This window comes from Stenella coeruleoalba (assembly GCF_951394435.1).
Source record: "Stenella coeruleoalba genome assembly, chromosome: 4".
In the NCBI taxonomy this organism is placed as follows: Eukaryota; Metazoa; Chordata; class Mammalia; order Artiodactyla; family Delphinidae; genus Stenella; species Stenella coeruleoalba.
The window spans coordinates 71,985,728-72,009,639 of NC_137149.1; the positions used below are offsets into that span (position 1 = coordinate 71,985,728).

At 43.3% G+C, this 23,912-nt stretch overlaps 1 protein-coding gene across 5 annotated transcripts in view; it reads right to left on the bottom strand.

Annotated features, from left to right (window-relative positions):
- Nucleotides 1-1,935: 1,935 nt before the first annotated feature.
- USP46 (ubiquitin specific peptidase 46) overlaps nucleotides 1,936-23,912 on the bottom strand; it is a 61,137-nt gene continuing 39,160 nt past the window's right edge. For 4 of the 5 annotated variants that reach the window (XM_079919747.1, XM_079919748.1, XM_079919749.1 and 1 more), the window contains 5 exons: nucleotides 18,447-18,523; nucleotides 10,818-10,901; nucleotides 8,539-8,736; nucleotides 5,239-5,317; nucleotides 1,936-4,389 (listed from right to left, as the gene is read on the bottom strand). In XM_079919747.1, the coding sequence (XP_079775873.1) occupies nucleotides 4,288-4,389; nucleotides 5,239-5,317; nucleotides 8,539-8,736; nucleotides 10,818-10,901; nucleotides 18,447-18,523 (540 nt within the window). In that variant the 3' untranslated portion in view covers nucleotides 1,936-4,287. The other variant, XM_079919746.1, reaches the window with a different exon arrangement.

Genomic DNA, 23,912 nt, shown 5'->3' on the forward strand with positions numbered 1-23,912 from the left:
GCCTCGCTCTTGGTCTGTGGGGTTTTATTCCCATCACTGGGCCCAGGAAAATGCATTCAAATGACAATCTCCTGTCCCCACACGGACCCCTTGAAGTGACTGGTTAGGGGGGAAGAAGAGCCTTACACATTTTAACAGCAAGCTTGAGTCTCAGCCCTGGGAGGGCCACGCTCTGAGACCTTAGAACATGGGCCTGCACTGGCCCGCTTCTGGCAGGCCAATGGAAGGAGCGGTGCGCACCCCGCTGGGGTCACTGCAGCTCAGACCCCGCCCAGAAGCCTGGGGCTGCTGGCAGTACACCAGGGCCCGGACCGCACTCCTACCCTTTCCTAGAAACCAAATGCTGATGGGATCAAAGAGCTGGAAGCCACTTTCTTATTTTGGGAATGGATCTTTTATTTCGTAACTGGTAAAGGGTATTTTCTATGCAAAATCGCTGCTAAGCAATTCACTGTGATGCCTAATATACCTACCCTAATACTTTTTTTCACTGATAGTCTCAGTTTGCTCTTCCTCAGACAAAGGTTTCTGGATTAATTGTGCTGATCTTTCTCAATCAAAAAAGAGGTGAGATATCTCCAGAACACTAACTTTATGAACGTGGACAGTACGTTATTATTACACGTCCATTATTACAATGACCAGAATATTCTCTACAATGCTTCAAAATTGGGTTTGTAATGATTACCTGGACAGGAGGCTTACCAATGACTCACATTTTATGAAAAGGATTTTAAGTCCATGTGTATAATGCTACCGAGATAGAATTCTCTAGGAAGAGAATTCCTCTTTATTTATTTATTTTTTGCCAACAATTTTAGAGGCAGGGTGTTAAACTGATTGAAGTTTCACAAGATTGACATTATTGCTTAAAGTGCTTGAATTGGTTACATTAAAAAAAAAAAGGTACAGATTATTTTAAATAAAAACTAAAAAAAAAATTTTAGCAACAAAGTCAAATAAATGAATGCCACACAAATACAGTAACTCTTTTGGTTATACAGAAATGGAAGCCAAAATAAATTAATGCAATACCGAAAAACAAATTTAATTAGGCAGAAACATAGGAAATCGTTTTCCCTGACCCATGCCACTTACATGAGTTAATCACACTAGTGCTGATAAATGCCTTGACCATATAATAGCAAACGAGGGCAAAACATTTAGTGCACAATATTTTAATACACATGAATATACAAAGTTGATCAAAATGCAATGTTTAAAGATAAAATCCATCTGTAATAAAGCTACACTCCAATATCTAAAATAAGCCCTAAGCCCCAGTTAGAACATAGTTTCATTGTTAGGCATGCCCATGAAAATTAAGGGTATCCATGAAAATAAACGCACAGGGACCATTTCCGTCATTTTTTTCCCCATTTCATCTGAAAGCCAAAATATACCAGGCTATAAAACCAATAGGACTGGTTTCCTAGTCAAAGCACCACCCTCTTGGGCTGCTCCTTGGCTCTCTTCAAACCAGCCCACTTCGTGTTGCCTCGGAATGGAAAACGCATCAGAATAACAGGACTGGGCGTCGGCATTCTACCAACATGGACTTTCAAACAAATGAAGGTTTTATCACACTGTAACATAATCTAGATGTTAAACAAGAAGTAACCAATAAAGCAAATATTCCTTCTCTTTTTAAGGTGGAAAACACTGCAACTTATTTTAAAACACCCAGCAGTTAAAAGGAATACAGCAGGCCTGCTCACTCCTGCCAGAAAACGACACACAAAAACCCTGGCCACTTGAGGGAATATTGCTGAGCCTTTGTGCTATTGTTGACCTCAGAATGGTCTCACACATCCCACACCATCTCTGCTTCACACAATGAATGAGGGATGAAAAATAAAGAAGTGTTTATGTGCTCTAGTCTTCACATAAAGTGAAATGACTGAGGGGGAAATGTAGCTGCCTCGTGTTTCTTTCGTTTAGTAAAGAGGAAGGGGGAAGAAGTTCCCAGATAGCTCTAAAGTTTAAAAAACTGATGGAGTGTTGGCGGATAAGTGTGTTTTGGTCTTTTTTTCAATCTTCTTTTCCTGCAACACACAACCATTTTAGTGTCTCTGTGTTAGCTTCGATACTTATTTTTTTAGTCCAAGAATTTATCCGTGAATATTGAATTTTAACTGACCTTTTCTACTAAAAGGCATTATTTCAGTTAAGTCACTGGGAAAAACTTTTTACACATCAAAAAAAAAAAAATGAATCTATGACTTAGCATTCAGATATTATTTCCTTAGACTTCCAACTGAAAATTTTTTTTCTAATAAATTAGCTTCAAGAGTCATTTCAAAGGTAATTTTCATAGTTTTTCTCATGTATCAGTTCCAAATATATTAGGGATCAATCAGGGTTTTTTTAAACTTTGCAACCTGCAGTCAAATATATGGTTTATGTATAGTACAAACAGTTCCCTCTAACAGTCACCTTCAACTGGAAAGTGTCTCTCCTTAAAAGAGAATAAAAACACACCTTCCAGGTACGCCATTACTGCATAAGTTTTGTGGAGGAAAAAAAGACAAACTATTTATAAATATGAATTCACCTCTAAACAAGGCAAGGTATATTTTCATCACTTTTATAAAACAATAACATGAAGATCACCCTGCTTTTGTCTTCTCCAGTGAAAAGTAAAACATTTCACTTCAAGCATGAACAGATGAAGTGTTGGCATGCTTATGTAAGTTGTGAGCGACAAACAGTTCAAGATACTTCAAAGATAAGAAATCCAGTTTTCATCTAGATAAAGTGCTATGCTCTTAATTGTCGCAAAATGGCCAGTAACATTTTCAATTTCAATTTTAGTTCACATTATGCCACAAGTTTGCATGTTCCTTCGCTGATTTATTAGGTAACAAAATAACAGGTTCACAGTATATTATAGCGCATGGAAGTCAACTGTCTTCCCAAAGGAAGCCAAGATCTACAACTCATAACATTTGTAGGAAACCAAAAACCAGCTCAACAGCAAAACACTGTATCGACCCTTTTAATAAAAGGTGCCAATACTCAAAAGATTTAATAAATACATATGTAACAAAAAGTAACTACGGTGAGATGAGGTTCTTCCAAAAAACTCCGTTTGTCAAGCATCCTGGGAGTCTGAGCCAAAGAAACGCCACCATTTTGTTCATCCCTCCACCCGCCCACTGACACTTCCTTTGACCCACTTGCATCCCCAGCTAACTCCAGTATCTCCTGTAGGGAAGGTTCCATGTTAGCCCTGGAACTTGCCAGGGCCTCAGTACACAGACTGAAATGCTAAAACGTGAACAGCTGTACAATGTGGCTGATGGGAGGAAAGGTGCAGAGCCTTCGTTCTTCCTGGGAAAGGACGGTGTTGGTGCTGCCTAGCTAAGGAGAGCTGGGCGCAAGGCAGTCCCTGTGGTGTCTCAGCTCTGCCACCACTGACTGCGAAACACCAGTAGGATCGGAAAGATACCTTGGGAAGCTTAGCAGCGCCGGATAAAGGAGATACAACTCACAGGACAGAAGAAAAGCATCACTAAAAACAAAGAGCATAGAGCTATTTTCCTGAAACTTGGTTTTGGTAGAAAGATAAGAAAAGCAACTTTCCACTGTGCACAAAAGCTACCTCCTCTTGCCTTTGCCTGCCCTGAGCCCCACACCTCCTCAGCCTCTGGAATTCTCATGGCTGGGTGAGCTCAGCCCCGGGCAGCCGCTAGCAACCGCGAACGGCTTCTGTTCACCCTGTTCCACCCGGAGGATGAATTCAGTTTCGAGGTTACTCACTTTTAAACATTTTCACTGGCAAAACTTAAAGCTATAGTTGCAGCTCTAAAAGGTGAGTATCTACCCCATTCTTCTGTCCTTCTGTCAGAAAAGAGGCAGAGAAGCTAAAAACGGGAAGCGGTGTTTCCAGGGACAAGTTAAAGGAATGCATTGAAAGGAGACCCCGGAAGCCATTTAGGAAGATGAGCAAAGACCCCAAAAAGACTGTCGACGTTCATAGGAAATGTCATTCTAATTCAGCCAGACACAGCCAGTGGCATGGCATGTACCTGATCCTAAAATTAGCAAATGTTATTCATCTAAAACTTACTACAATCTGATTGCAGTTAACTCTACCTCAGACTAACATAAAACCACGAGTAGTGCTGCATGTAGAAAAACGAAGGGGGAGAGTCACACAGCCAGACCCCTGAACTCGGAGCCACGCCGCTGGTGGGCCGCTGGGGAAGAGGGACGTCTGCAGAGAAACCAGGTAAGAGTGCTTTGAACATTTCCCCACTCGAATTAGTCCCACAGTCCTTTAAGTTATTCTCTTGACTGATAGAATAAAATATATCCAGATTCTGAATTTTTTGATATATCTGATGTCAGGCCATAGAATTCTTCAATAGCTTGGGCATCTATTTTCTGCAAGCAAAAGAGAAAACAATACAACGGTTTAACATGATTCCTGGGAGAAGGAAAGAAACACTAATGGAATGCACAAGAAAATGTAAGAAACACTACCATAAAATTGGGAACTTTCAATAGCAAATGGATAGCTCCACAGACCTGACAGAGGGACATGATTACATACATTGCATATCGTTGGGGAAGAAAGCCACCCTTTAATCTATCAGCAACCATAGGTGGGCGCTCTTGGAAGAAGCCAGGACTTGCATCTTTCAAATGGTAAACTGGGGGAGCTCTTGGGAATAACCTTAATTCTTTCAGGTCATCAGAGTTTCTTCCCTTTAGTGCTACCTTAAGTGGGCTAAAAGAGACCATGTCTTTGAGTGTGGAATTCTCTCCAGCTAGTATTCCTTTAAAACAAAATGAATATGTGGAATACTTTGGTATCATATAAAGATTTCCAGGTTTAACAGATTGAAAAAATATTTATTTTAAAATAATAATCAATACAAGAAAAATTTGGTATAATAAAAGAATTTTAATAGAACTTTGAAGTTTATTATCTGGTCCCAGAGAGGGCTTTAGTCACTGTAGGAAACAGGACTTACACATGGGCGGCAAAGAGATCCCATGTCTACGGCTAATCAGTTAACAAGAACGCAGTATTGATGAGTCCACGATCACACCCCTTCTCCCCTTCCAGAGAAAATGGGGAGCAGCAGAATTTAGTTTTGAGAGAAATGTAAGTTGTTTTCAAGTCAGATTATGGGAAAACAGGCCTACTTTAGAAAATGTCCACACACACACATCCCCAAACACCGTCGCTGCCCCACTTCTCTCTGATACAATCATCTGCATACCGACCTCTACAATGTCATCATCAAACAGAAGCCAGAAGCCATGACTTTTCACAATAGTAATATAATGCCCACGATTAGGACCACTGGAAAAGAACAAAGAAAGTCACCAAGTTAACATTTATTTCTCCATAAAACTCTATGTAGCTCTCTACATGCAGTGATTTACTAGGGGAAAAAACCCTCTATCTTCAGGACAGAGAACTTGGTATATATGTCTATTTCCACATTCCTTTGGCCATAACTCACGGAGGGACACCCAGGGGCCGGAGCTGTGCTGGGCATAAGAGAAAGATGAGAAAAACCTCATCTTAGTCTTCTAAGGACTCGCAATCTGCTGGGGGAAACAGACATTCAAATTCAACGAATATTAACACATAATTTTGGTACACCCACTATGTGCCAGACCCATCCTGGCTGTTGGGCTAAAAAGCAGAAAAGGAAACAAAGCCCCACTCGCTTGAGATGAGGGTTGGAGAGGTAATAAACAAACTAAAATACAAATATATTTCAATTGGTGGCAAGTGCCGTGAAGAATACAGCAGAGCAATGGGCTGGTGAGCGACAGAGGGAAGGCGGTATTTGATATAACGTGGTGAAAGAAGGCCTCTCTGATGATAGGAGAGTTGAACAGAAGGAATTTCCCTGAAGGAAGGGGAAGGGGCGCGTGTGTGTGTGTGTGTGTGTGTGTGTGTGTGTGTGAGGGGGGGGGGGGAGAGAGAGAGAGAGAGAGAGAGAGAGAGAGAGAGAGAGAGAGAGAGAGAGAGAGAGAGAAGCCACGTGACCACGTGATGGAAGTGTCGGGAATGGGAAAGAGCAAGTGCAAAGGTCTGGGGGAGGCGTAGGGGTGGGAATAGTTCTTGGCGTGTTCCCCCAACAGCAAGGCAGCCAGAGTCCAGTGAGCCCGGGGTGAAGGAGGGACGGGAATGGGATATCGCGGCGAAGATTCTGGACTCTGCTGTGAGTGAGCCAGGAAGACACTGGGGAATTTTAAGGAATGACGTGATCTGGTTCAAGTTTTAGAAAGATGTGACACTAAAATGTATAATAACAAGCACGAAAACAAAAAGATACATTACACAAAGCAGAAAGAACCACCAAACAGCTGCTACTATGTAGTTGGGTCTGCACAACTGAGGGTATTTTTAACTCTAAATCTAGAGTTTTGTTTTGTTTTTTCGACGCACCATCAAAATTGGAAAGCTGCATTTGCCTTAGCTTGCTTTCTTTAAATACAGCATGCCCCAAAGGGTCTGTTCGCACCTTTGTCAGGCCACTCTCTCCCCTCCCCCCGAGCTCCAGCCCACAGGCCTCCTCTGTTTCATACACGTCACCGTTCCCATCTCGGTGCTGTGCCCGCTGGAGCTTGCCTGAAACTGCCTTCACCCATGTTTGCCTTCTCGGCTCTTTTTATTCCTTAGGCCTCAGCTCAAATGTCACCTCGGTAGGTAAATCTTTGCCGACCACCTTCCCTAAAGAGGTGTCTCCGTTGCTCTCTGTCATTGCCCCGATCGTTCCTCATAGCACTAATCAAAATCATAAAGTGATTTTGCGGTGGTTTGGTTTTGGTGGTAGCAGCCTGGTGCGTTTACTTATTAACTATCTGTCTTTCCCACTAGATGCCCAGCTTCGTGAGGGTAGGGCCCCTGTGTGTCCCGTTCACTGCTGTAACTTCAGATCTTGCTACGGAACCCAGGAAACAAGGGTTTAAAAATGCTTGCAGGAGAAATCAATGAAGGAGGCTGTGCACCTGGGGCAACTGTGGGCTGGGGGTCCTGGCACAAGAAGGGCTGAGCTCCCTAACCTCAGAGCTTTCCAGAGCCCACGGCCAGAAGCCACCTGCTCCGTGTATGGGAACAATTCCACCTCTAGTGGGGAGGAATTTAAAGAATCCTCATTAGTAGCATGCGTGACTTGGCACCAGCTCAGCCTTGCTGCCAGGGCTGCTCTGACCTTGTGCCCCAGGTACAGACACTGACTATTCTAGAACTCAACCTCCTACTTGTCCCCCAGTTCTCATAAGTGGGTCTCTGCCTTGCCCTCACCAGCGTTCCCAGGGACCAGAGTCAGCACCCACAGAGATCCATACTGAAAACCCCTGCGTACCCCATACACCTCCACCTCCTGTCCACACTGCCCACCTCGGCCACCAGAGACCCTCCAGGTACCAGGCTCTGCCTGCCCCCAAGACCTCCTCCCGACCCAGCGTTCATGGCTAGTTTCCAGATCGCTGAATCCCTCTGTTCTTTACAAGAATGAACCGCTAGAAGTATTCTTCAGGGGAAACAGAAAGATGGCTTACAACTGACCGACAAATACAACTTTCTGAGAATGTAAGGCAATAACCCATGACTTAAAGTTACTCTGCATGGGACAAAACATGAGGTGCTTCAGATGTGAAGCCACAGTTTCTGATACCATCCACTCAGTACAGGGCAAGAAATCAATCCATCCATCCCTCCACAGGGAACCACGCATCCTCTTGGTAATGGTCTGTTCACCACAACCCAATCCAGGAGAATGGAGAGGAAAAGACACCTGCTCTGTGACAGGCCCTAACCTGAAACCTATAAGGGTGACGGCGTGCCGATCCCAGGGAGGGGACACAAACCCGTCCCAGCGAGCAAAGGATAGCAAAGAGGTGAATTTCCGGCAGACTTTTCCAGGCTTTACACCAAATTACGGAATACAAAATACTTCCTCAAAAGACTTCCAGCAAAGACACTTTGCTTCTCTACATCGAGGGGCCCTCTCTCTTACTCCCTTTTTTTCTGATTATGTACTTATTATAGAATATTGGGGAAAGACTAAAAACTGAATAAAGAATATTTGTTAAGAGTACATTTCAATCATTCAAAATGCCAAAAAATTTTTAAATTCCATCTACTGCTTCCAGTCTTTATTCACACATCTTAAACCACTTCTGAGATCATACTATACGTGTAACCTGGTTTCTTAATTAAAATCATAGCATAAACATTTCTTTCTCCATGTGATTTCAAACTCCATAAGCGTCATTTATATCCAATGGAGACTTAGTATTTCCCTTATGAGAGAACGTTTAGATTATTTTTATTATAACGCAACTGTTTTATTTTTTACTTTTTAAATTTATTTTTTATTACCTTATTTTATGTATGTACGTTTAGATTAATTTTGAGGTGACAGATAAACCAGAGCTTGGAGGAGACTCCCCAAAGCACCATTACCGCTGAGTCTCACCAGCCGGGAAGGGTGCGGCGGGGTCCACCTGGCCCAGGAACAGCCCTCCCGCTTCTCCCACGCCGCGCTCCCCACCTGCCCTCACCTGCCGCAGTGGACCACCACCGCGACCAGGTCGTACATGCGGTCCAGGTTCACCGCGTCGCTGGAGGTGTTGAAGAGCCGCAGTTCCAGGGGGAAGACCACCCGGTAAGACAGCTTGGTGTACCTGTGGAGCTGCTCCATGTACTTGAATCGCTTGAGGTGCAGGGCCAAAATCATGGGCAGCTTTTTGACTCTCATCCTAAGAAACCATGACGTAGAAAATCAGTGGTAGCCAACCCCCATGAGAGGAAGAGAATACAACGCCACCTGCACAAATGGAGAGCAGGAGGGGTCCAACAAAATTCAAACCAGCAAACGGCCAAACCACTCGCAAGAATGAAAGGATGCTCGCTTATGCAGAGCTGACTTCTACAGGCTCGGCTAGCTGGAGCCTAGCCAGCAGAGAAAAGCACTACGGGGGCGGGGGAGGTGTCTCTGTTTGGTCAAAGGAGACATCCCAGAACTTCCGTACCAATGAAAATATGTGCAATTGCTCTGCATCACTGCCCTCTGCCTCCCAGGGAGAACAGTATTTGGACAAACCCCCTCACCCTGAGATAATGGAGACGAGGGGGGAGAGTTTCTGAGAGAAGGAGGTTGGGGAGAGGACAAGCGGAAAGGTGCAGTCTGGACGCACAGGTTCTGAGGACCGACCAGCAGGGATGCCTCAGATACTGCCCACTGCGGGCCATCAGGTAACCAGGCATGCTGGGCCCACTCTCCCTCCCTACCCCTGTGCTTCTGGGCAAGTGGTTTCCCTTCTCTGGCTCTCAGGTTCCTCGCTTGTGAACGCAAGGGTTGGCTTAGGGCTACATTTACCCAAACAGGCTCATGAGAGCCCCGGAGATGTTAACGGATGTGGGGTTTCTGGGGCCAAGTCTGCACAATGCTGCCTTCTATTCTGAAGTTCCTCCTCGCACATTGGCATACTGAGGGATTTGAGAAATGCTGCAGAAAAGGATTTTCTTTTGTGTTTGATGCAGCATTTCGCCAACTTACATAAACATGGAAAGCTTTTTTCACTAGATGACCATTAATATTCCTCGGTAGGAAGTCACAAAGACCAGTTTTACGTGGATAACTCTGCTAGGATAGAGGATTTTCTGGTTGCCTTCCAGGACCCCCTCTATGAAGGTCCTGAATCAGTGTAAATGCTGTTCAACTAGTGCACATTTTCAATGCATATTATTTGTAAAGGACAAATTTTAAGAGAATATCACTCAGAAATCTATGGAGTAAAAACCCTGTTCATAAAAATAAGCAAAATAACAACATCAGCAGAAACATTAGATTTATAGTGAACCCTGTATTATTCAGGAACACGACATTTTAATGTATAAACCTCCAGGGCTAAACAGAAAACACCTTCATGCCCCATAGGAAGACCTAGATTACATGGGTGGGAGCAGAGGTGAGTTCCTCGACCACTAGCAAGTGCTAACTTGCTGCCACCACAGTGACTAACCTGTCTTAAGTTTTGATGCACCAAGAAAAGACGTGCATGTCTGAGGACGGAGGGCTGGAAGACTGGGCAGAGAAACTATTTCGACCTCAGTTCTAGACCCCTGAGGGTTTTAGGCGGCAGGAATGGGCGTCTGTGAGTTACCCCGAATATACCACAACCATGGGCAGGGTAAACTTAACTCACAGTAAGGCTTCACAGGATAACTAAAATGTCAAGTTTCTTGGCTTCTGGGTGACAGAATACAGGGAAGGACTGGCTATTTCACACTGTCCAAGAGCTGGAACTGGCTGGTGCTGGTAAAAAAGATGGGCAACTCTGGGTCCTGGATCAACTCAGAATATGATAACTTTCTTATCACCTATCCACAAACTGATGATATTGATTTCCTCATGATTCCTTATTAAATGATTTTTTTCTTTTTTCTTTTTTGCCTATCTTCTAAATAAGAAGTTCCAATATTTAGGCAACACTAACAATATTATCGGGTGACCACTATGTGTTATGCACTATGCCCAATCCGTTTTATAATTTGTCTTTCACCCCAAGAGGAGAGTGCTTATACTGGTTCACCACTTGTTTCCCCAGCACAAGTATCTGGCACGTTGAATGAATGAATGAACAATCAGACGAAAGGGCAACTTCCCCAGGTAGGCATTCTTATCCTATTTTACCAGTGAGGAAGGTAACTGACTTCTCCAAAGCTACTTGGCTACAAGCCCATGGAACTGGGATTCAAAAATCAGATCTGTCGGGCTCCACTGTCTGGTTCCTTCTGACGACACAAAGCCACCCCCTGAGCTAAACCCTTTACGTACCTTTTCTGGGCTTCCTGTTTGCTACAACACGTTTCACAATAATACTTCTGTTCACTACACAGTGTTTCTGTGTTGCTGAAGTCTCTGCAGAGAAAAATATTTTCAACTTAAAAGAAGTCCAAAATGCACTCAGTTTACCATGTTTTAAACCCTCTATTACCTGTAGGGTAATTTTTAAGTGAATGTGGGGAAAGAAGTAATGAGAAAAGATCCTTCTTAGAAGCAGGTGCTATGATGTATGTCCACTGGGCTGGGTTATGATTTCACCACGAGAGATTTTCAAGTATAGCTTTATTTAATGGGACATAGATAGATCTAAATCAGAATTTCCAACTGATTCAGAAAAAAAACTCAGGGTTTAACAGAGAGTACCTGTAAATTGGAAATAAAATTACAATGGAGGGCTTCCCTGGTGGCACAGTGGTTGGGAGTCTGCCTGCTGATGCAGGGGACACGGGTTTGGGCCCCGGTCCGGGAGGATCCCACATGCCGTGGAGCGGCTGGGCCCGTGAGCCATGGCCGCTGGGCCTGTGCGTCCGGAGCCTGTGCTCCGCAACGGGAGAGGCCACAACAGAGGCCTGCGTACCGCAAAAAAAAAATAATAAATACAAAATAAAATTTAAAAAATTACAATGGAAAAATACTAACTCTAGTAAAAGCCAACCATTTCACTGAAAGTCGAGTCCAAAAATGTCAGTCATACAAAATGCAAGGTGTCCTTATTACGTGGTTAATGAAAAATGGTCTGTCTCAGGTGGTCTGTATTTTTAAAGAGCACAAAAGTAAAGATAATAAAATTTAAAGCATGTTCAGTGGCTCTTATATTGAACTAAGAAAGTCCCAGATGATCAGGAGATGTCTACCAAGCCCTTACTCCCCACCTCCCCACACGCCGGAAGATAACGTCAGCCTGCCTCCTGAGAACAAATGCCACTGGGATGTTCTATCTGTATTCACCTTATCATGAGGTTTTACTGTACTACCTATGGTTTTCATTTTTTAAATGTCATGGCTTTTCATTCTTCTCTGGTCACTGAGATCCTACTTAACATTCCTGTGGTACTGCTTCAAAGGCTGAGTAACATTCAGAACATCATAATACCCCAGAGTCTTGAAAAAGTCTATGACATTTCCTTATTCATAGGGAGTGTCCTAGCGCCAGAATGATCAGATTTATGAAACAGAAAATGGTATTTACATGGTGTCAATGACTCAACCGCTTAAACAGAGCTTATCAAGAGAACACATAGGTTGTTCATTCATTAAATTCCCCAGTGGCTACTGACAGTACCCTGGGCTAGGGGCTGGGGATCCGCAGAGAATGCCTGCCCTCACATAGCTCACAGTCTACCAGAGACACGTGCAAGAAGCCGCTGGCAACACTTAGTGTTCACTGCAGGCTAAACATAAATCATTTCACACGATTGACTCCCCTGCCTAAAATCCTCCAATAGTTTCTCGGTGCAATCAGGAATAAAATCCAAATTTCTTACCATGGCCAACAGACCGCCTGTCCTCAGAGTCCTGACTGCTCTTCTGACCCACCTCCCGCCCCACCCCATCTCCTTCACTCTGCTCCAGCCCCGCCGGCTGGCCTTCTGTGTAGCTCCAGAGTGCCACGCTCTCCCTGCCTCGGGGCATTTGCTGCTGCAATTTCCCCTGCACTGACAGCTTCTTTCCAGATGCTTCCATGGCTGGCCCTGCTCACTGCTCAGAGCTCAGCTTAAAAGTCACCTCTGGAGCGGACTTCCCCAGCCACTCTCTCCAAACCCATCCAGCCCCTACTCTACTGCTGTCTTGTTTTCTTCTGAGCACTTATCACTATCTGAAGCATCCTCCTGTTTGTTGGATCAGCCGCCTCCCCTCTGTGTGAGCAGTGACCCTGTCTGTCTCACTCACTGCTAGAACCCCAGCACTGAGAACAGGCCCAACCCATAACGGCCCTCAATAACGTGTGTTGGCTGAACAAAGGAACAAAGAGAGAACCGTGTGTATAAAGTCCAGGGGAAAGCACAGAGGACAGAGAAATGAACTGGGATTATTCAGGACGTTTCCCCGAGGGGTGATATCTGAGTCAGGTTCGCAAAAAGGGAAAGTGAGCCAGGGGAATAAGAGTCCAGGGTCCCAGACAGAGTGAAGGCTGAGGCCCAAAGGCATGAATGCAAGGTACAGAGCACGCTTCTTAGAAGCTGTGTGGACCCTGTGGCTCTCTAACTGGTCTCTGCAGGGGCGACAGCATCAGACAGTGCTTTTTGGATCACTTCTGGCAGCGCTCTGGGGGAAGGACTGGAGGGGGTCGAAAAGCAAGGAAACAATTTAGAAGGCAATTACACTCAACCCCCAGATTTCAAGCGCTTGATGCCTAATACAGACTCAAACTTAGCTGAATGCACACTAGCCAGCTCTTCACGGAGTAACTGATGTGAAATCTCTTCTTGGCCCACACACGGTTTATTGGGGCGGAACGGAACAACCAAGGAGAAGGGGGGGATGAGCCCGGGTGACGGTGGAGATTCACATTTTTGGAAAGTCTACCACAGACAAATCTCTTTATCCAACTAAAGAATCAGAATAACTAAGGCAAGCACAACAACAAATAAGGAATTAAACACTTTCGACTCTCTCTTATTCCCCGCCCCCTGCCAAAAAAACCAGCAGTTTTTGTAGACCCACTACGTAGAAATATAGCAGAAGTTGGTACCTAATGTAAAGACCTGATTCACAGATAACCACCATCCTGCCCAGCCCTAGCTGGCTGGAAGCTCAATGACACAGGAGAGACAGGGTGATGCTTTTGGAGCATCTGTGAGTTGAGAATTGGAAAATGCGGCTAAGTTAGGAAAACAGAGTGGCCCTGGCAAGAAACTGAGGCAGAGCAGATCTGTCAGGTGATGCTATACAGTTGTGGGAACAAAAGCAGGCAACAAAGGTTGAGGAAACTTTTCAATGAGAAAATCAAAGAGAAGAGGAGAGAGTAGAGAGGTCTTTTTGACACGGGATAAATTACAACAAAGCACAGAGGAGAGGTTACTGGGAAAGCACAAAACCCTTTGTAGTTCTTTAGAAAGAATCAAAGTGGAAATGAAACACTTTTTAAAAATACACTTTGGGAACAAATCTAATATGAAACACATACCTTTAAATGGAAACTATGAAACCTAATGGAAATGTATACAAGAAAACTTGAAAAAAATGGAGAAAAACTATGTTCCTGGGTAAGATGGCTCTAGGTTGTAAAGATAGCTACCATGTCCATGTTTAATGTCTATGTTTGATACATTTTTAATTAAAATCTTAACTTTTCACTCCACACAATAGCTAAAAAATTGAATTTAAAAGAATTCTCAAGCTAGGCTTCCCAATAATCTTCATGTCATGACCCACATAAAATAATGGTGCTACGTAGAAATGAGCTGGGGTACCCGATGCGGCTGCTCCTCTGGCAGCTCCAGGCTCTGCCCAGCCTCCCAGAAGCTGAGGGGATCTACACGCACCTGTAACCCATCTTCTGGGGCGCACCAGCTGGGAAGCTTTGTTCTAGAATCTGCAGCAGTGGTTCACCCAGCTGCTCATCAGAATCACCTGGGGAGCTTTAAAAACAATCTCAATCGCCCCTCACCCTCCCCCAAGCCTAATTACAACAGAATCTCTACAGGTAGAACCAGGCACTATTGTTCTTAAAGCTCCCTAGGTGGTTCCAGTATGCTGCGTGGGCTGAGAGCCACCGTCCCCAGTGCTTTGCAAATACTAACATGCACTCATGCACCGGGAAATCTTGTCAAGACGCAGGCTCTGAGTCACGCACTCATTCTTGGAGGAGACCTGAGATGCTGCCGTACTAATGAGATCCCAGGTGATGTCAACGGCACTAGTCCACAGACCCCTGTTTGAGTAGCACAGATCTAGAGCGGGGGTTCTCAAACTCTGGTGGTATCAAAACCACCCACAAAAATTAATTAAAAATAGATGCCCAGGCTCACAAAAGTCGAATATGGCCTGGGCCTCAATTTTTACCAACTTCCCCAGGTGATTCTGATATGCACCAAAGTTTGAGAACTACTGACTAGAGTATTAAAGAAGGTCGAAAAAAGAAATCCAAAAGAAAGACATGTCAGATATTAGCAAGCACCATATATAAATAACAACCAAAACCAAGACATAAGTGAGGGAAACAGAGAAACTAATAGATGAGCATATGGCAATGGATGTGTGACGGGGATGCGTGTAAACTTAGCACACAGAGGAAGTTTCCAAAATGAACAGAAAAGACATTTCTTTAAAAATAGAGTAATTTAAAAAATAGAGCTTTGGGAGAACTAAAAGGCTGACCTCCCTGGCCCTGGGGGAATGGGAATTTTTCATGACAGGAAGAGCAGAGTGGTTTCAGAACATGGAGCCCTTTGAGGAGAACGGTACGTTTCTGTGCAGGAACCACAGGGAGGGACTAAGTCCCTGAAGCAAAAGACAAAAAATACCAAAAAGGACATGGGGGGGATAATTAAGATAAAATTCACGTATTTTAAGTTTTTGCCTGAGGCCATCCCTGAACTTTTTAAAAGGAAAAAAAAAACTTTCTCAGTATCCTCCTATGATACAGATGGCTCGCTCTGCCTAAGACACGGTGCTGAGATGTGAAATATTAGAATCATAGCTCAGCTACAATATGGCTTTAGTGCTTCCTCTAGACCTGTATCCTGAATTAACCACCATTTATATCATCATTTCTCTGGGACAAAAGTTCACTGAAAACACACTGTAATTGATCATCTAAAGCCCTTCAGGAAGGAGGTGGCAGAGATCTTACATTTAAATCCTACAATGTTAGCTTGATTTTTAACTTTTCTCAAAATCAAAACAAATGATAAAGTATCACATCAGAAGAGATAGGCAGGCATGCTGTTAAAGAAGAAAACTCCTAATTCTAGTTTGAGAAAGAAACCCTAAAGAATGCAAAGCAAATTAAACCATGAGAGGGGCCAAAAAAGATCACGATCATTCCTCCTCTGTTGTCTCAAACAGAAAAGGCTAATGCATCAGCTGGCATCATTTATTCCCTGGAACTTTCTCCTGCACTTGGTTCTTTTGGGAAAGGCTGGAAAGCTGCCACCCCCATCACAGAACTCTCAGCGGTGAATGGCGACACCTGGCAGGGCCTCTCTTTATGTTGGGGAGGTGAGACCTTAGGCATATATGAGGGCAGGTCTAGGTAAGTCAGTCAAGGTCCATTTTAAGGATGAGGTAAGATGGGGTGGGGCAGGCCCTTCAGGAATATCAGCCTGGACAGTCTGATGAGAATCTGATGTTGTTTAGAAGGTACTCTGAGGCTATTCCGTACCCACCCATCCTGCTTTAACGCCTCCACATGCCTCTAGCCTGCCTTCATCAGGTATGCATCGCCAATATATACACTTCTCCAAGGAAAAGAAAAGGGCGGGGGGAAACATAATTCTGGGTTACGTTTGTTTATAACAAGGTTCCCCAAAGTTTGGAATTACAACTAACTAGAGTTAGCCCTTTACCTGGCTGGTCTCAAAGCTATAGTCACTGCCATCTGCCCTTCTGAACAGCCCAGAATTTCTTAGAGGGGAGGGGAACAGTCAGCCTCCCAAACTAACTCCCCTTCTCAAAGAAGCACAAATGGGCAAGTAATACCTTTTCTCCCTCCCCCTCACCTACGACCGGCGCTGGCACAACTTTACCTTTTTCGACTCCCTGTGAACACAAAACCCGGAGGAAATCAAAACCGGCTGCTTTTCACAGGAATATTAGGAGCCCGTGCCATAACCTTAACCATTCAGAAGAAAGAAAGGCCATCCAGGCCCACAAAACGCTTTGCAAACAAAGAGGTAACAAATATACCCTAGACACCTGGACCCAAGGCATCTGGAGACAAGGGATGAAACGTCAGACCAACAGGAGGTGCTGCAGTAACTCTAAGGGGTGAGGGTAGGCTCAGAATCCTGGGAACTGGAGAGTAATCAGCCCCCAGCTCACACGATACATGACCCTCAGATGGACCAGGACGCTCTTCCAGGTTGGAGTTGGTGCCTTTGCCCTGAAAAATGACTTTCTAACAGCCAAATGGCCACAGCAAGTCTCTTTAATCTAGTCTAAAGAGTTCTAAGTAACCTGAACTCCTGATAGAACAATTCTGTTACACAATTCCCACTGATAAAGATCAACAGTGGCTTGAAAGAGAAAGACAAATACCATGTGGTATCACTTATATGTGGAATCTAAAATGTGACACAAATGAACTGATCTAGGAAACAGACTCACAGACATAGAGAACAGACTTGTGGTTGCCAAGAGGGAGGGGAGGGGGGGAGGGATGGACTGGGGGTTTGGGATTCGCAGATGCAAACTATTATAGAGAGACTGGATAAACAACGAGGTCTTACTGTATAGCACAGGGAACTATATTCAATATCCTGTGATAAACCATAATGGAAAAGAATGTGTATATATATATATATATATATGTATAACTGAATCACCTTGCTGTACAGCGGAAATTAACACAACATTGTAAAGCAACTATACTTGAATAAATTTTAAAAAATAAACAAAAAAATAAAAATCAATAGTGCCTTGTAGTGACACAATAAAACATCTCTGAGCTGAGGTATCATAAGCAATGGGAAGGCCCACCCGACCACCTGGTCTACACTGGCACCCCCAATACCAGGCACTCTCTAGACGTGTTTAATGTCCTTCAAAGCACTGATCCCTGTCCATGGATTCCCACTAGACTGTAAGCGCCATGAGATGCATACCTGCTGCTCACCCTTGACCTCCAGTGTCCAGAACAGAGCTGGGCTAATTATAAGCGCTCATGACCACTTGTCGAAAGGAGGAGAAGACAGTGAGGACAGGAGAAGGGAATTGTGCCCCTACATCAACTTTGAGCACATTTTCAACACATGAGTCAATGCACAATAGCTACACTAATGTGTTGCTCTTATACTCTGGGCTCCTTGCCTTTCCTCAACCCTAATTAAGAGGAAGTTTTTTTCCATAAGTGAGCTCCATACAATGCTGAAAGATGGAGGAAAAGGTAATGCCCTCATTGGTTCTCAGCTCAAAAGTACATAATTTTTTTTTTGGCCGCGCTGCACAGCTTGCGGGATTCTTAGTTCCCCGACGAGGCATTGAACCCCGGCCGCAGCAGTGAAAGCTCCAAATCCTAACCACCGGACCGCCAGGGAATTCCCACAATGTTTTAAATAACAGAATAGATGAGCTTAGAAAAAGAAAGTAATGGTAGGCATCTGTAGCACTTTTTAACTTAATTGTGTGACTCTGTGATTGTGTGCGTCTGTGTGTGTGAGAGGGAGAGAGGCCGATGAGAGCCCAAAGCACACATCTGTATTAAAGATCAAAACCTTATTTTTAAACGTAATGACTAATGACTTCCACTTGATCCTCTCACTCCTCAGCAGGACTCTTCTCCAGACCACATACACTTATTTTTAAATCTCTCTTAGGAAAGAAGAAATAGAAAATAATAGGATTATATTCGTTTAACGGAAAGGAAGATTATGTCCTGAAGAAACACAAGAGTTTTCCCCCCATGTACTTACTAGCCTGATCAAAAGCTCAGACCACTGTCAGAATTCATGAGGTTACCTTAGACAGTGGGTAATAGATGTATTCTGCTCCACATCAACAGAAAGGTCAAGAAAATCTTCATCTTTGCTACTAACCTGGAGCAAAAAAAGAAAAAAAGCATTAGGCACAAAATACATAATAGACAAGTAGATAAAACTTTGAACACCTACAGGTAACCAAAAACCGTAACTGCAGTCAGTCAGGTATGGCTTTGTATACTCTCTAGCTACCAGTTACCTTGAAAACAATCCAGAACAAGAGAAAATCCTAAATTCTCCATTTAACCTCATCTGTGTCCAGCTTTGATTCAGGCTTTTCATAATTAAAACTCAACCAGATTTCTCTTCCTGTCCATTCATTGCCCCCACTGTTTCAAAGCAGGAAATATCACACAGGTATCCATATAGCTCAGCCTGGCAGAATGATAACAATGGAAATGGAAAAAGGACAAGAGCCTTAAAAAGCCTACTGCTCAGGGCTTCCCTGGTGGCGCAGTGGTTGAGAGTCCGCCTGCCGATGCAGGGGACACGGGTTCGTGTCCCGGTCCGGGAGGATCCCACATGCCGCGGAGCGGCTGGGCCCGTGAGCCATGGCTGCTGAGCCTGCGCGTCTGGAGCCTGTGCTCCGCAACGGGAGAGGCCGCAACAGTGAAAGGCCCGCGTACCGCAAAAAAAACAAAACCAAAACCTAATGCTCAGATGATCACCCTCCATTCAGCTGTCTGCACTTCTTGCCAGTCCCCAGAAATCACTCCCTTCCTCCTGTGCCTAGTCATTCAAACTGTGTGGGGGGCCCGGGCGCTGAATGTGCTATGGGCTGGAGGGTCTCTCTCTCTCTCTCTCTCTCTCTCTCTCTCTCTCACACACACACACACACACACACACACACACACACACACACACACACACACACACAGAGCTGTCCTCTGGCCCAGGAAGTGTTGTCCTTTGTAGAACACGCCCATGCTGTCTGTGGTACCAGCCAGACCTGGAGCTGGCCGGGAGCCTGGGCTCACACGGGCCCAGCAGACTGGACTGCTCTCAGCCACACCCATCCCCAGCCCTGGCTGTTTCTTGGCCTGCACAGCTGACACCACACCGATTCTGGGTCTGTACTTATCAAAGCTCACCGAGTGGTGCCTGCCTTCCAGCAGCTCACCAGCTTGCCTGGCATTTCACTGTCTTGGAGTGGGAGGGACAAACTAGCCCAGCAGGAACTTTGAGATGCCCAGTCAATTGGCAGCAAAACAAAAATCATACTCCTGTAAGTGAGACAACTATCCTATGACCCAACACTCCAATAGTCAGAGATGTGGACACAATCCTTTATACTTTCATTTGTGTACCCAAGAATGGGTATTGGCAGACTGCCCAACTCCATATCCTGTCTCTGTCACTTATAAAGCGGATGACACTAGGCAAGGTACTTAGCCTCTCTGTACCTCAGCTTCCTCATCTGTAAAGTGGGAGCAGTAAGAGTATCTATTTCATAAGGTTGTTGTAAGGATGAAATAAGATAATACATGTAAAGTGCTTTAAGAAGTAAGTAAGCATTCAACAAATCAAGGATGGAAAAAACATTTAAAATGGCCTAAAATGGTCAAAACGTTGGGAACGGGTTACTACACTGTGAGTATCATATTAAATGAAACATTAAATGAAACATGAGACTGCTCTCCTGCACTTCCACCGTCACCATGAGAAGGGTAACCCAGGCTAGCCCACTGCTTCCCAGAAAAAGACGAGAGACCCACAGAGCAGAGCTGTTCTCACTATAAGGTGCCCCAGCCAGGCCCAGACAGGAGCACCATTGCCACCGGCCTCAGACACATCGTGAGACAGCTGAAATGCAGACGTACGGGCTCAGCCCAGGCCGGCTGGATCAGGCGACCCCCCGCCAACCCGTGGTTGCATGAACTACAGTAAAAGAATCAGAGTGGATCTAAGTCTCAGAGTTTTAGGGAAGTTTGTAACAAAGCAACAAATATAACCAACACAACTACAACTAGCATGACAGGCATTCCTCCTTGTACTGAACTTGGCACATAGTGTGTTTCTTTCAATTTGGAGTTTTGTGGCAACCTTGTGTCGAGCAAGTCTACTGGCAGCAACATTTGCTCACTTCGTGTTTCTGTGTCACATTTTGGTAATTTTCACAATATTTAAAACCTTCTTCATTATTATTATGCTTTACGGTGCTCTGTAATCAGTGATCTTTGGTGTTACTACTATGACTCACTGAAGGTTTCAATGATGGTTATCATTTTTTAGCATTAAGTATTTTTCAATTAACGTATGTACATTTTTTAGACATAATACTATTGCACACTTAATAGACTACAATATAGTGTAAAAATAACTTTTATATGTATTGGGAAACCAAAACATGTGTGTGACTCACTTCACTGTGATATTCACTTTATTGCAGTGATCTGGAACCAAACCCACAATATCTTCAAGGTATGTCTGTAGGTATATTTTATTTTTATTCATTTATTGTCTATTTCTCCCTTACTAAAGTGAAAGTTCAAAAGTTCTGTAATGACTAAGATCCTGCCCTTCCAACACTCCTCCAGAAAAGCATAAACTCAAATAACTATAAACTAACAGCAACTACCTGAAGGCAATGGAGGCAGATGGGGAGTCCACACGTGGAGGAAAAGAGCTACAAAAATGAGTTCATGGTTTCACAGCCTTTAGTGGGATCCAGGGGGGAAAATGCAGTCTTTCTGGTCTAGGAGCCAGAAAATCCAACCTGGGAAACCATGTCCACTGAGAAGAAGGGAAGGAATCTGAGAAAGTATCCCCAACTCTGTCTACCCACATCTCTGGCTGACCCCTGAGCCACACACATGCACAGAGTACACTCACAGCAACCTGGCTGGTTACAAAAGGGATGACCCAAGAGTCAAACGGCTGCCTAGGAAACAGTTTGAAGTGAGTCCAACCAAGATAACTACCTGCTAAAACTAACTGAAGAAAAACAGCAGAACCCAGAGTCTCTCAAACTGAACATTCTCAATGTCCCAGATATGACCCAAACTTACAACATGTGAAGAACCAGGAAAATGGAAGATATTCTTAAAATAAAAGGAGGCAACTGAGACCAATCCTGGGATGACCCAGATGTTGGAAGTAACAAACAATGATTTTAAATAAGCTTTTATAAATATCTTCAATAAAGTGAAATATATTCACAGTGAACCAAAAAATAAGACATCTCGGCAGAGAAATAGAAACAAACAAAAAAAGACTCAAATGGAAATTCCAGAACTAAAAAATTAATACACTGGATGGACTTAACAGAAAACTGGAGATGACAGAGGAGACACCAGGGGACTTGAAGACAGAACAATGGAAATTATCCAAGGAGAAGAATAAAGGAAAAAAAAGAAAGATTGAAATAAAAATTAACAGATACTCAATAAACCTGTTAGATATCATACACATAATTGGAGTCCCAGGCGGGGAGGAGAGAGAATAGGGCAGAAAAACGATTTGAAAAATAATGGCTGAATATTCCCTAAATTTGGTGAAAGACATACATTTATAAATTGAAGATACTCAACAAACACCAAGCAGGATAAATACAAAGAAGGCCAGCCAAGGTCAAACTGTTGAAAGCCAAAGGTAAAAAAGCAAATCTTAAAAACATCTAGAGAAAAATGACACATTACAGCTAGCTCCCTGGTGCCCTAGTGTTTGGAATTCCAGGCTTTCACTGCCGTGGCCTGGGTTCAATCCCTGGGCGGGGAACTGAGATCCCACAAGCTGCGTGGCATGGCTAATAAATAAATAAATAAACTTTTTTTTTTTTTAAATGACACATTACAAGAGAATGATTCTGTTGGAAGCTGGCCTCTCATCAAAAATTACAGAGGCCAGAAGACACTGAACATCTTTAGTATGCTAAAAGAAAAAGCTATCAAAACAGAATTCCTGCATCCCATAAATATATCCTTCAAGAATGAAGATAAAAGTGAACAGAATTCATTATTAACAGACTTGCACTACAAGAAAGGTTACAGGAAATTCTTTAAACCAAAGGGAAAAGCTAGCAGATGGAAATCCAGATCCTCAAGAAAAAGTGAAGAGCATCAAAACTGGGAATTATGACACTGTCCTGTGGGGGTTATAACATACGTAAATGTAATACATGTAGCAACTATAGCGTAAAGGACAAGGTAGGTCGGGGTGGAAGGAATATGCACCTACACAGTTATAAGTTAACTATGTCTTATGCGAAATGGAACATTATTAATTGGATGGGGACCGTGAAGAGTGAAGAATATACTGTACTCTCCAGAGCAACCACTAAAAAACAACGTACGAAGATATACTAGGAGGAAAATTAAAATGGAATTGTTCAATGTAATACACACACACACACAAATAATCCGAAAAGGGAAAAACGTTTAAAAAGCAGAGAAGGAGGAAGAGAGAAACAAAAAGCTCCGGGGGAATAAACAGAAAACAAATAATAAAATGGGAGCCTCAACCCAACCATATCAATGATTATAATAAACACTAATGTAATAAACTTTTCAAGTAAAAGTCAGAAATTGAGTTGAATTTTTTTAAAAAGCAAGGCCAGCTACACACTGCCCACAAGAGCTATACTGTAAATATAAAGAAACAGATAAGCTGAAAAAAAATGGATGGAAAAAAATATACTATGTAAAGAGTTAATATACATATATAGTGGGCTATTTAATATAAGAAAATAGATTTTAGACAAAATTATGAGAAATAAAAATGGTATTTCCTAATACTTGGGTCAATTTACTAGAAAAACAATCAAAAATATGGAAGCCCCTCATAACAGAGCCTCAAAAATACATGAAGCTGGAGCAGTATTCACCAACAAAATGGAATGAACCACATGCTACAACACACATGAATCTCAAAAATGTTATGTAAGTGAAAGATATCAGACACAAAAGACCAGATCTTGTGTGATTCCATATATATGAAATGTCCAAAAAAGGCAAATATCTAAAGACAGAAAGTAGCTTAGCGGGGGCCTAAGGCTTGCAACAGAGATTAACTGCCCAATACAAAGGATCTTATTGGTGTGATGGAAATGTTTTAAAACTGGATTATGGGCACAAAAGCAGAAATACAAATCAATGGAACAGGCTAGAAAGGCCAGAGATAAACCCACGCATATATGGTCACCTTATCTTTGATAAAGGAGGCAAGAATATACAATGGAGAAAAGACAGCCTCTTCAATAAGTGGTGCTGGGAAAACTCGACAGCTACGTGTAAAAGAATGAAATTAGAACACTTCCTAACACCATATACAAAAATAAACTCAAAATCGATTAAAGACCTAAATGTAAGGCCAGACACTATAAAACTCTTAGAGGAAAAGATAGGAAGAACACTCTTTGACATAAATCACAGCAAGATCCTTTCTGACCCACCTCCTAGAGAAATGGAAATAAAAACAAAAATAAACAAATGGGACCTAATGAAACTTA